Raw genomic sequence first — 13,524 nt, 5'->3', positions numbered from 1 at the left:
TTTATTTTCCAATTGTCTTTTCATTGGAATTTCTGAGTGTATGCGTGTGTGTGTGTGTGTGTGTGTGTGTGTGCATCATCAACTAAACATTCAGCTGCTTAGCTCATCAGTCTAGCCCCTCCGCCTCCTGCCCACTGACTTTTTGGTATTTATGTGGCAGCAGCTCAACTTGGCTTACTGCTGCTGCTCGCAAAATCAGCTCATTTACAATGCGTGTCTCAATGCCAATAACTGTGCCCCAAATATGCTGCACACACACACACACACACATATACATACATATATCGCAGTCTCATCGATGCTCGAGTGCCTTGCAAAGCAGCTAAAAAAGAAAACTTAATTTATTATGTCTGTATATAAAAAATGCTTTCCAAGTATTTCATTAGGTTTTAATTGATTTCGTTGGGTTTTTATTTAAATTGGATTTTTTATTTTGTATCAATTCATTTAAATTAATTAATAAATTTAAAAATAAATAAATAAATACAAATTTAAAATGATAAAATAAAGATATCAATTTATTTTAAAATGACGTAAACTATAAAAAATTACATAAATTCATTTTGGTTCTATATTTTAAGTATATTTTAAATCCGTAAGAAATACAAGTTATTCTTATATTATCTTATGATTTTTAGACAAAATAAGTTTTCAAATCATATTTTGTATATACAATTTTTTTTATTTATTTATTTTAATTTATTTATTTATTTTTATTTTTATTTTATTTTTATTTTTTTTTGTAATTATAAACAACTCGTAATATTTCTTATTATTTGTTTATTTGTTATTATTATTATTTTTATTTATTTCTAGCTCAACTATTGTTTTTATGCTTTTAAATATTAGTTGGCTTTGAAATTCTTGAAAGAATAATATTAGGTACAATTTTTGTTTTGTTTTTAATTTTAAATGTTAAATAATAAAACCAAATTGTTAAGAAATGAATAATAAAGCATTTTGTTTTAAAGTTTTTGAACAAATCTATATTATTTATTGTAAATTCTTGTTTACCATAAATTCGTAATTATGAAGTAAAGTCTATATTATTTAGAGATGGGAAAAGCTTCAAATATAATAATATTTAAAAATCAAATAAAAATAGAATTATTTTATATATATATATATATATATATATATATATATATATATATATATATATATATATATATATTTATTTATTATATATAGAAAGAAATTCTTCTCTTCCTGACTTCTTTACACTTTGTTATAATTTCTCCAGCATCTTGTTGCAACTTTCACATTTTCTTTCGAAATGATATAACTTGGGTAAGCTCTCGATGCGATTCATTTGGCGGGTAACTCGTTTGCCAACCTTCTCAGATAGCTGATATAACAGCTTGGGCGAGTGTCAAGTCGAAAATAAAAATTCATTTTAATTTGTGAAACGATGAGGAGGGGAATCAGACGGATAGAGGGAGAGAGGGTGAGAGGGAGGGCAGCATCATTGACGAATAACTGCCATGCAAGAAAGACCGAGCGAGAGTGATGGAGGAGGAGGTAGAAGAGGGAGAGGCAGATCTCGTTATATGTGATGCGCCTCGGTAGCAAGGATAAAGTCAACGCTGAGGCATTGCCTGCCGCATTGTCCATTGTTGTTATTTGCCAAATAAGTGAACCGGCCGCCCGCGCTCTGCCACGCCCTACCCCTCCCCCTCCCCCTCCCGACAGCCGCCTCCTGCTGGCACACTGCCGGACTGCGGACTGCGTCTCCATTGTTGTCAGCTTCGTCGATGATGCAGACGTAAGATATGAAAAATATGAAGCAACAGCCATCACAATAGTCGCACCAGCCGTAAGCCAGAGTCACAGACAGAGCCGTAGCTGGGGAGCTGGGGAGCTGGAGCTGGAGCTGGAGCTGGAGCTGAAGCTGTGGCTGTAGCTGTAGCTGGAGTCGGAGTAGAGAGGCAAGAGACATATTTTGTGTTGTTCTCCAGCTGACAGCGCTGCTCCAGCTGCTACGCCTCCTCCTACTCCTCGTCCTCCGCCGTCTCCTCATCACAAAGCAGGCGCTCATGCGTGTGCAAGTCAAAGTCGAACTGCGTGGGCAACAGACCCATACGTAACCATGCTAGAGATAAAGCTCTGTCGATGCTCGTATATATATATGAATATATATATATACATATAAACACATGTATGTACATATATATGAGTTGGGTCTGGTATAAATCACGCTTAATGCCTTGGCTGCTGGAGCTGTGTAGCACGCTGTGGCACATAAATTGCAGTCAAGTGCTGCCAATTAGTTGGCTAAAATTATTTTATGATATTGGCCAACTAATTAAACCGGCATTACGCTGACTGACGCTGACGCTTAAGGTTTAGTCCGGCCAGACACACACACACACTCACTCGAACCTGGGTCAGCTCGGCAATGAAATCGATAAAAAGTCGCAGCAGCACCGTCAAGGTACAGGTGGCCCCCGCACTCCACCTCCTCCGCCCGCCCTTCGCATTGTAGTTTGCTTGCAGTTTCATCAATCAACCACACACAGCCAAACCAACAATCAATCATATCCAAACGGTAGAGGGGCGACAGCGGCAGGGAGCGTGGCTGTAGCTCAGTAGCACGGATAAGTAAAGCACGTAAAAAATATCTTTGATTATTAATTATTTATGAAATGTGCGAGGCGAGAAGCGACTGCCATTAAATGATTAGGTTTGAGTTGAGTTGGGGCTGGGGCCGGAACAGGGGCTGGGGCTGGAACTGGGGCTGGTAGGGACTCAGACATACTAAAGAGCTTAAGCGAACGATACAATCTCAAAGATGAATAAATGAATATACATTCATGAGCGTTTCAAACAGAAAAACACTCAACTTAAAGATGAAGCAATGTCTTTATGAAAACAATATTTATGAAACTTGGGAATGTTACCAATATAACTTGAGTAACATATTTTCTTTTACCACTGAAACCAATGAAAAACTCGACAAGCTTTGGATATAGAATTATGAAATTAAATTAATAAAAATTAAATTATAATATTTTATAAATTATAAATTATTTCATATTAAAAAGTTGTATACCAAAATAAATATTAATTAATAAGCTCAAATTATATTATACAAAAATATATATATGTATATGCATATACAATACATTATATAAATTATTTCATTATATATAAATTAAATGTTTCATCCAAGCCTATTAGATTTGGTCATAAAATCTCTACTAGCCTGCAGCGAGGCTTACATCTGTTGTATCTTATTAATTCTTAATATTATAAGATTTTAAAGATTAAAATGTAGGGCTGTTCGTTTCTCCTGTCAGTTCGCCTTCAGGCTGTCTGTTCGTTTCCTCATCTGTCTGTCTGTTCGTTCGTCTGCCCTTCTGTCTATCCGCCCGTTTACGCATTCGTCCGCCTGTCCGTTTTTCCTTTCGTTCATACGACCTCCCATCCATTCGTCCGTTCATATGTCCTCCCATCTTTTTGTCCACCTGTATGTCCGTTCTTGCGTTTATCCGTCTTTTTGTTCTAGAACATAAGAGATTAAATAAAAATGTCGACTAGGAAGTCCCACAGTACTTGGCGTGAAATTAGAGCTTTATTTATTAATCGATAACTTCTCTGCAGTAAATCGATTAAAGTAGTTATCGAAGTTTAATCATTAGCGTATTTTTAGCATAAATAAAAAAATCGTACTTATTTGATAAGACTATTGATAATATATAAGTAATATTGCTATACTTTAAGTTCCCCCTACTTTACATCAACTGACCGTGTGATCTCTTTGTGCTTTCAGTGTGCCAGTGCAATGGACATGCTCGCCGTTGTCGCTTCAACCTGGAGCTGTACAAGTTGTCCGGCCGCGTGTCTGGCGGCGTTTGCTATAATTGTCAGCATGATACGACCGGAAGGTATTGTCACTATTGTCGCGAGGGCTACTACCGGGATGCCACCAAGCCACCCAATCATCGCAAAGTGTGCAAACGTAAGTAGCAGCTGTTTTGGCCATCAATCAGCGGCCTAGTTAACTGTCACACAGCACAGATGTCTCTCTCTAATGATGACTCTCCCTCTCTCCTCTCTCTCTCTTTCTGTCTCTCTTTCGCTCTATCTGCTTTAGGCTGTGACTGTCATCCCGTGGGCTCCACCGGCAAGACGTGCAATCATCTGAGTGGTCAGTGTCCCTGCAAGGAGGGCGTCACTGGCCTCACTTGCAATCGCTGTGCACGCGGCTATCAGCAGACGCGCTCTCATGTGGCGCCCTGCATAAGTAAGTATCTAGTGCTCACTATCCCCCTCCCTCTCTCTGTGTGTGGCCTTGTTATTAATGTTTCTCTGCTGCATATTAACAGAGGTGCCCACAAATGCGAATATGATTCAAGCGGAAAGCGCTGGCGGCGGCAGTGGAACTGGCGACTACAAAGATGGCGGAGGCTCTCAGGCTGAGGAAATGAAAAAGTGTAAGTGTTGTAGTGAAATGAGTGGAGAGTAACTAGTTGAGATATGTGAACTGATAAGTGCAGAGTAACATAAGACAAGCGACGTCTTGTAGACTTTTGTAAAGAGTGAAGAAAGATCTGCAGCAGAAATCTCTCGTGGAGAGTTGTGAATATTTGGAGAGTGTTAAGATAGTTATTATGAGCAAAAAGAAAGAGTTAATCGTGGAGAGTTGCGAGCGTAGAGTGGAGAGTTCCAAGTCATGGTTACTCTGTTGAAATATTTAATTGATGTATGACCAAATAAATAGATATAAAGGATTTGTGCATATTATTTGTGGAGATCTCAGAGTATACAGTGGAGAGTTGCAATTATAAAGTTATTGGAGTTATTGAGCTATAAAACGCATTATTGGCGAATGGGGCATCGAATGACGAGGAGTTGGACAATAGCTTGTGGAGAGTTGGAAGAAAAATATTGTGGAGAGTTGTTGCATATATACACACATAAGAACAGAGTTTCTTATAACTTTACAGTAATGTCTTGTTACTCGTGACTCGTAGAGAGTTACAAGTAGAGCTCAGCTATTGGGCTACTAATAAACGATTAAATAGAGATTTTGGAGAGTTGCTCGGGGAGAGTTATGAGTGTATGGCGGAGAGCTACAAGTAGAGCTAAGCTATTGGGATATTAATTACCGATTAATTAGATTCTATGGATAATTGAGAGAAGATTACGAGAAAGTTTACAGTTTTGGAGAGTTGTTCAGTAAAGGGGATTGGAGAGTTTTTAGAAATCTAGCGTAGCGACTAATAACTAATAAGATTCCATTTACAAAATGAATAAATAGTATTTAATATTATTTAATAGTATTTACTAAATACTTATATAATAAACTTTCCACATCCACACACCCCCCACACACAAATATAGATTGCGGCAAGTGCAAGGCCAGCCCCAAGAAGCTGAATCTGAACAAGTTTTGCATGGAGGACTATGGTACGTATACGCAATGCGCATTCTATTGGCTAGAGCCCAGCTCACACACTCAACTCGATTGCAGCTCTGTTGGCCAAGGTAATTGGACATGATCGCGCCTCCCAGGACATCAGCACCGAGAAGTTCTCAATCGAGCGACAGAACGAGATTTACAAGTACGAGATAAACATACAGACGATCTTCAAGCGTAATCCCATGTCGGGCACAACCAGTTCCCTGCTGGGACGTGGCAATATGATGCTGCTGGTGCCGCGCAAGAGTATCGAGTGCCAGTGCCCCAAGATCAAGTTGAACAAGTGAGTAGCTCTCGAATCTGAATTAATTATAATTTATGTGCATTGCTTGTTATATCGTGATTTCAATGATTCTATTTTTTCGTCTTGAACTCTTTGCAGATCGTATCTAATACTTGGACGTGACTCGGAGGCAGCGCCGGGCTATCTGGCAATCGGACCCAGTTCCGTGGTGTTGGAGTGGAAGGACGAGTGGTCGTTGCGCATGAAGCGCTTCCAGCGGCGCGCCCGCAAATGCAGTTGAATCGAACCGGAAACGGAATATGTCAGAGCGGATTTCAATTTCATACACTTGGCTAGGTATCGGTTTTTGTATAAATTGTACAGTTTACTCAAGTTTCTGACCTTTTTCGGCATCATGTTTTAATTAATCCCCCCTCTCTTCACATACACCCACACACACACACACAGACACACAGACATTAACACAAAATACACTATCCACATGATACTTATTATAGACAAAAAGCGGAGTCTTCCCATCATGCATATATCTATCAGAAAAAAAAAAAAAAAAAACAAAAAAAAAAACATCTGAAATCCTCTAGTTAAGCTACTCAGCGGCATTCTAGTCTACAGACATTCGAACACTGCGAAACACTAGGCAAAAGCAAACAATAACAATAACAACACCTACACCAACAACAACAAACATGCCAAATGCTAATTACAATCTAAAGGGCGTGTGCGTGTGCGTGTGTCAAGCACATTTATGAGGGCCATAAAATAACAGTTATAAATTTGTAATAAGTGCGAAAAGCGTAGCATATCGCGTGCTCTGTGCGGTGCGAGGAAGGAGTGGGGAGCATGCAAGCCCATTGGCTGGGCAGGCGCGAAGAGGCGCTGAAGTAATGGGCAGAGCGAGAGAGTGAGAGCGAACAGAGAGCCGGGGCAGGCAAACAGGCAGGCAGAGTCATAGGCTCTCGCATAGAAGTGCAGCATGCGCTAGGGGTATTCAAGAGAAATGCGCATACGAATTTTCTGGCCTCTGCTGCAGCCTGTCTGTCATTTGCACTGTCTATGATTTTTTTCTGTCGCTCATACGCTGACTATCCCTCAGTTCAGTTGCAGGGCTGATTGAATTTTTGTTTTTCTTTTTTTTTACACTGCTCTGCATATCGCATTCATCACAGTTTTTTCGTTTGCCTCGATTTATATTTTCGATATATTTGCCGTTTGATATTTTTTGTTTTGAGTATTTTGGTTTTTATCTCCAGCAGTTTTTCGGTTTTACTGTTTGCATTTAACGGCAGTTTTATTGTTATTATTTTTCGTATTTCTTTTTTTTTTATGAATCCGTTCGATCTGTATTTTTAAAATGTATGCAAACAGTTTTGCTGTTAATTATGCAGATCCATTCGCATCCATTTGTTAGTTGATTTTCACGCGCTTTTGCATAACAATTTGTCCAAGTGAAGAAAAAAAACCCATAATAATAATAATAATACAAATAATAATAAACAAACAGCCGGACAGCAGCAGCAGCAGCGGCAGTAAAATTAATTTAAAATGCATTTATTTGAATTCAATTTTCAATTTGAATTATGCATGTAAATCAGTTAGCATTCATATAAAAAGCGCGGAGAAAAAACTTTGAATGCTTGTCAAAGGTGGCAGGGGCGTGGCGAAGGGCGTTCAGTTCAAGTTGCAACCGGCTTTTATTTTTTTGGAAACATTTTCTTAAGGGCCTTCGTTTCTCAGACAATCTCCAATCACGTTAAAACTGCGGTGCACGCCAGACAGTGCTCACTGTAGTCAACTTGCGCTTATTCCAACAAACTTGACAGACAGACAGGCAGACAAACAGACAAACAACAACACGAAACACGTTACACAAATTAAAAAAAAAAAAAAAAAAAAAAAAAGAATGCAACTTCGTAGGCTGAACAGTGATATGTTGCCCCTCTATCTATCGCACTCGCTCCTCATGCCCCTGGCCCTGCCACTGCCACTGTTTCCGTCCCTGTCCCTGTCCCTGTCCCTGTCCCTCCACCAGGCTTTGTCTCTGGCTCTGCCGCTCTCCCTTTCCCTCTCGCTGTGCCCCTTTGCTTGCATTTACACAGTTACATTTATTGTGTTTTTGTTGTCGTTTTTCTTTTTTTTTTTTTTCTTTTTTTTTTTGGTATTCTCTTTCATTTGAGTGGGGCCGCGGATTAAACATGTTACAGCTCAAAATGTAACATGATATATGACAGCAAGTGTCGAACTTGATAAATGCTTTAATGAATTTATTTTCGTGTTCTGCACAAGCGACCTGTGTATCAGCCCCTCTCGCTCTCACTCTTTGTGCTCCACACGTTGTTCTGGCTGCGTGTTTCGCTGTGGGCATTTGTCATTGGCCCATTGCCACAGTCGGCGACCGTGACCATGATATATTATAAGTCCAAGCGGAGCAGCCCACCAACCGGACATGTTGATCAGCTGAGTTGGACAGCTGCATAGTAGTTAACATGGCGCGGCTCTTAAGCTGAGATTTGTGTGTGCCGCCCGGGCCGCATAATTAGCCAAGCGGCATAGCTCGGAAAACAATGCACAAGCACACGCACACGCACACACACACACACACACAGAGCAAATACACTCTCTCTCTCTCTCTCTCTCTCTCTCTCTCGCTCACTCACACAATGTGAAGTGTCCTGCAGCAAGTTAAAGGCAAAACAACAACGAAACAATTTTTTTTTTTTTTAAGTAGAAGAGAGCGAGAGAGAGAGAGAGAAATTAAATTGCGGCTTGGACGCGACTGCGGCTTGGGCTTCATGCATATTTAAATGAGATTTTTGCGTTAACTGAATTTTGTCAACATGACGTGCGCTGAATGAAGTGCGGACGGGGCGGCAGAGGGCGTGGCCAGCCAATGTGGGAGCACGCTGCAGCCATGAGAAGCCATATTAATTTATATATGTACATGCACACACACAAAGCATGTATGTATGTGTGTATGTGTGCGCGCATTTATATATATTTAAATAAATTGGATTTTTCTGCGCGATTATTTTTTTTTTCGCTCTTTTTTCTTACTTCATTTAACAGGCTGTTGGCTGGGGCGTTGTGGGGGCGTGGCATATGTATTTTAAATAACTTGCCTGGCGCCATTAGCATATAAATTGATGTGCGCCAGGCCCATTCACACACACACACACACACACGCACATATCAAGCATTTGGCAAAACACACACAAACACACACACACACACACATTCACACATATCTAAGATTTCTGTGCCCTAAAAGCTGACAAATTGACTTCCGTTTCCGCGTTAAAAAATCAACAACAAAAGCACACAAAAGAGCTAAACAAAAAAATGAAAAACGTAATGAAAAGAAAATTAAAAAAAAAAAAAAAAAAATTACAAAAAAAAAAATCTTTTTTAAAAAAGTACTTAAAAAAACTGAGACACAAAACATAACCAAATTAGTCATTAGTTGATACGTCGAGCCGTTTATTTATTTCCTTAAAAATTATATATATATAAACATAAATATATATATATCAACCTTTTTTTTTTAACTTAACATAAACTTAAATTATGAATTCAAAAAGAGAAAAAGCCAAGCGAAAACATTAAATTCTGTTGGCATTTCACTGTATTTCGAAATATTATTATTATTAATATATATATATATATATATATATATATATATATATATATATATATATATATATATATATATATATATATATATATATATAATATATATATATAACATAATAAATAAAGTACTTATACAAGCACATACATATATAGATATACTATATATACATATATAAATGCTTGATGTATTTTGTGTATATTGAGCATAAATAAATTGCAGAGCAAAACGAAAAATAAAAAGAAGAAGAAGAAGATGTAGAAGATGTTTGTGACATGCTTTTCTTGTAGGTTGAATGCAACAACAACAACAACAACACTAACTTTACATATCCTACACACACACACATACACATAAATACACCATTGTCAAGTTATATAGAATTAATATATATACATATAAATATAAACCGATTTTTTTTTAAATTTTTTTTTAAGCAACCATTTTATCACTAAAAATATATAAATATATATATTATCTTTGTGTGTGTCGCAAGTTAATAAACAAAAATAATAATAGATACAAAACGAAATGAAAAGAATGCAAGCAATTTTATATATAAAATAATAATAATAAACACTATTTAAATGCATATATACGAGTTCACAGCGCATACAAAAATATATATACAGTATATATATATATATGTATGCATATGCTATATATGAACATGAAGAAAAAAAAAACGGCGACAATTTTTTTTTCTTAGATCTTTGTAAATACTCAAAAAACAAACAAAAAAGCCATGAAAGAAAAAAAAAACACATAAAATAAACAGCGAACCGTAATCAACAATATTTATTGCTAAATTATTATGTTGTAATGAAATACATATGATACAAAATAAAACACAAAAACAAAAATCAATTATATGGAAATAAATTTAATATGATTGAAAGATAATCAAACTGACAGCAAAACAAAAACCAATATACTCTTCATTCCTCTGGGAACAGAGTATATTGAGCATGGTCGGATATTAAGGTATTGTAGTTGATATTTACTTAAGCACAAACACACACACACACACACATATATACACTTCTACAAACAGACATCCACACACACACAAGGAAACAAAGGAAAAGCTAAAAAGAAAAAATTATTGGACAAAAGACAAGCCAACACCAATACACACAGCAATGTGGCCGTGTGTGTGTCTGTGTGCGTGTGCGTGTGTGTGTGTGCTTGCAGGTAAAATGTATCATTCAACTTTTATGTGTGTACTTTAAAAGAATTCAATATATTAAATACAAAAAAGTAAAAACAAAATAAAACCGAGCAAAGTAAACAAAGAAACACAAAAAGCAAAAGGCAAACACACACAAAAAAAATCAAGACACAAAAATTTAATCGATTTAAGTGGACAAATTGCTAATATATATTACGAAATTCAATGGGTGAGAAATGTGATTTTTATTTCGGGCTCTCTTTCTTTGTTAATTTTCAGGTGATTACAGGTAAAGTATGTGCGACTACAGGGCTCAGGTTGACTTTCCATCTTCATATTATATCGACTATAGAATATTTAAAATTAAATCAAAATATATTTTAAAGTAAGGAAAGTGAATTTCTTTTTACCTAATAGGTAATAGGTAATACCTATAAATAAATAGAGCAGCATTTGACCTTGACTGTGGGATTGATAGAGAGTATTACATTGCTTGTGCTCGCTCTCTCGCTCATTTTCTCTCTCTCTCTCTCTCTCTCTCTCTCTCTATCTATCTATCTCTCTCTGTGCTCTGGAAAACGTTTTGTTAAAATCAGGCAGTTGCATTTCTGTTGAAAAGTCCACGAATGCTGGGGTCGGAATATATGTAGTATATTTATATAATAGCAGGAGATCATAAGATGGTATTACAGTCGAGTCTCGATACTGCTAAATCGAGAATCGCGATAATCGAACAAAATTCTATACCCTTGAAAAAAAATCGTTCTCGATAATTTATAATTTCTGTGTAAATCGAAAAATCCTCTGCCATTTGGAATTATCGAGACTCATATTCCTTTGCTATATTTCAGCTAACTATTTTTATTATCTTAAATTATTTCATTGATATGCTTATATTAGCTTCTAACAATATAATATAATATAAAGTATTTAAAAATCGTTGAAATGTGATGATGCATCAAAATGAGCTGCTAGATATGAAGACACTTTAAAGCGTGGCTTTACTGCTGGGACAATTAGTTACATAGATGTCAAGTCTAAGCAGGAGTCCAGGAGACAACAAAGATATGTATACCTAGGGAGATTCTGAACCGAATGGCCTGGTCAAGCGACCTGGAACTGCAGCTCAAAGCTCTGCTAGCCCCTGCAAATCAAAATCTGATGAGTCGAAAATGTATTAAGAATCCCATTGGCTTCACCTTAACTTACTGCACTGCTCAAATTTCTTCCTCTAATATATGTATGCTATTATACAAATTATAATTAATCTTTTTTTTTTCTTTTTTAATTTAAAAAATTATTCAAATCGTTAAATTTTTTAAATATTTCATTAAAATATTGAAAAAAAAAAAAAATCCTTTGTAACTTCAGACGAATTTGCTTAACATTCTTCAAATATTCATATTCATTCATGTTCATTCATATTCATAACAGCAGCGAATAAATCTCATCAAAATAAATGCGGCCTCAACACTCGATGTTCGTATGCCAATTCCATATATGACTATTCAAACTTTTCTGTAATGTTTGAAGCTACAGCTTACAGCTTTAACATATGTTAAACCAAATTATTAAATAGCTGTAAGATGGAATAGAACTCACTTAAAAAAAAAAAAATAATAAAATAAAAAAAAAAATAATAATAATAATAATAAAATAAAATAAAATAAATTTATTAAAAATAGATAAAAATAAAAAAAATAAAAAGAACAAAACATCTTAATATCTCAACCCACTATAATTTAATTGCAATCTCTCCATCGACTGCTCTTATTTGGTCACCCTCAGCCAGCAGATCTGCCGCGAATCCAGCTATAGCTATTTCAAAATTTCAACAAAGATCTGTGAATATACCCAAAACGGTAAATCAGTAAATGCCATTGAGCATATGCTTTTTCAGCTGCCTTCAGTTCTGATTCACTTCTAGCCATCCTCAGCTGATTCCACAAAAAAAAACGTTGCATACTTTCGAGCAGCGTGCAGTGAATTGTGAATCGGGGCACACACAGCAAATGCGATATAAAAGCCAAATTAATTTAGAGCGCAATTTAAGTAACATGCGCGAACACTGCACCACCCTGCCCAGAACCCACCGGGACGTCGCTTAACGTTTGATATTGCCGCTGGCTTTCGTTCTGGCCAAAGGTTCCGTGCCATTCCCGGCAACTGAAACTAATACGCATATTTATCAAATTTCAGCGCCTCAAGGGTTGCTGCTGCTGTTGCTGCTGCACTCGGAACGAGTCGGCAACCCCCGCTCGCTGACACGCGCCCAAATGTAGATTCATTGTAGTTGCCCAAAATGCCTTGCAGCGCCAGCAAAGTTCCAGCAGACGCAGACGTAGACGTAGACGCCGACGCAGCCGGCAGACCGCAATGCAAAGTTTTGGCCCTCGGCAAAAACTTAACAAAAAGCGGCAAGCACTTGGCTTGGGTGGTTGGCTGCTCAATAGGCTGACTCCACAGACTCCCCGGACTCCACGGACTTCCCAAACTCTCTCCGGTTTCTCCGGCTTCTGCGGACCTCCCGGACGTTGCCGTGGCAATGCTGCATAAACAAGGACAAAGCTATTTTGCTGCTGGCAGCTCCATTTGCACGCTTCATAAGCGCGACGAATGAATTTTAATTTGATTAAAGTGAAAAATTGAAAAATTGAAAAATGGAAAAAGGTAAATCCCCGCCACGCCCACGGCCCCGCTTCCCGCCCCCCGCTAAGCTTTTAGCTGTATTAAATGCTACAGCAAAGCTGCGTCAAAGAGTAGCGCATTTAGATACGCCACCAAAATGGGACAAGCGAGTCCGAGTGGCGCAGCACGGCATACGGTATACGGTATACGGCGGATTAGCTGGCCAATCAGGCGGCGACCATGCGGCCTGGATTTGCGGACAAATGAAAATCCAGCTTTGGTCGACTCAACTCACACTCCGCTCCACCCATTGCCGCGCCGTGGGTTGCCATGGCTAGAAATGCCAGTGGAAATATTTCCGGACGGATTGGCGTATCCGTTGCCATAGCAGCTTAGGCCGCATTAAAACCTTTTTGCTTCAATAATGT

The 13,524-nt window shown here is 37.7% G+C and overlaps 1 protein-coding gene across 1 annotated transcript in view; it reads left to right on the top strand.

Annotated features, from left to right (window-relative positions):
- NetB (Netrin-B) overlaps positions 1-7,610 on the top strand; it is an 88,667-nt gene extending 81,057 nt beyond the window's left edge. The window contains exons 2-7 of the mRNA XM_018015507.2: positions 3,773-3,961; positions 4,097-4,246; positions 4,329-4,436; positions 5,347-5,412; positions 5,477-5,708; positions 5,808-7,610. Of these exons, the coding sequence (XP_017870996.1) occupies positions 3,773-3,961; positions 4,097-4,246; positions 4,329-4,436; positions 5,347-5,412; positions 5,477-5,708; positions 5,808-5,949 (887 nt within the window). The 3' untranslated portion in view covers positions 5,950-7,610. The remainder of the gene's footprint in view (positions 1-3,772; positions 3,962-4,096; positions 4,247-4,328; positions 4,437-5,346; positions 5,413-5,476; positions 5,709-5,807) is intronic.
- The last annotated feature ends 5,914 nt before the right edge of the window (positions 7,611-13,524 follow it).

Source organism: Drosophila arizonae, chromosome X (assembly GCF_054131065.1).
Source record: "Drosophila arizonae isolate 15081-1271.41 chromosome X, UAZ_ARI_1.0, whole genome shotgun sequence".
NCBI classification, from domain to species: domain Eukaryota; kingdom Metazoa; phylum Arthropoda; class Insecta; order Diptera; family Drosophilidae; genus Drosophila; species Drosophila arizonae.
Note: the sequence above shows the minus strand (reverse complement) of the source record. Positions and strands in the feature narration are given on the sequence as shown.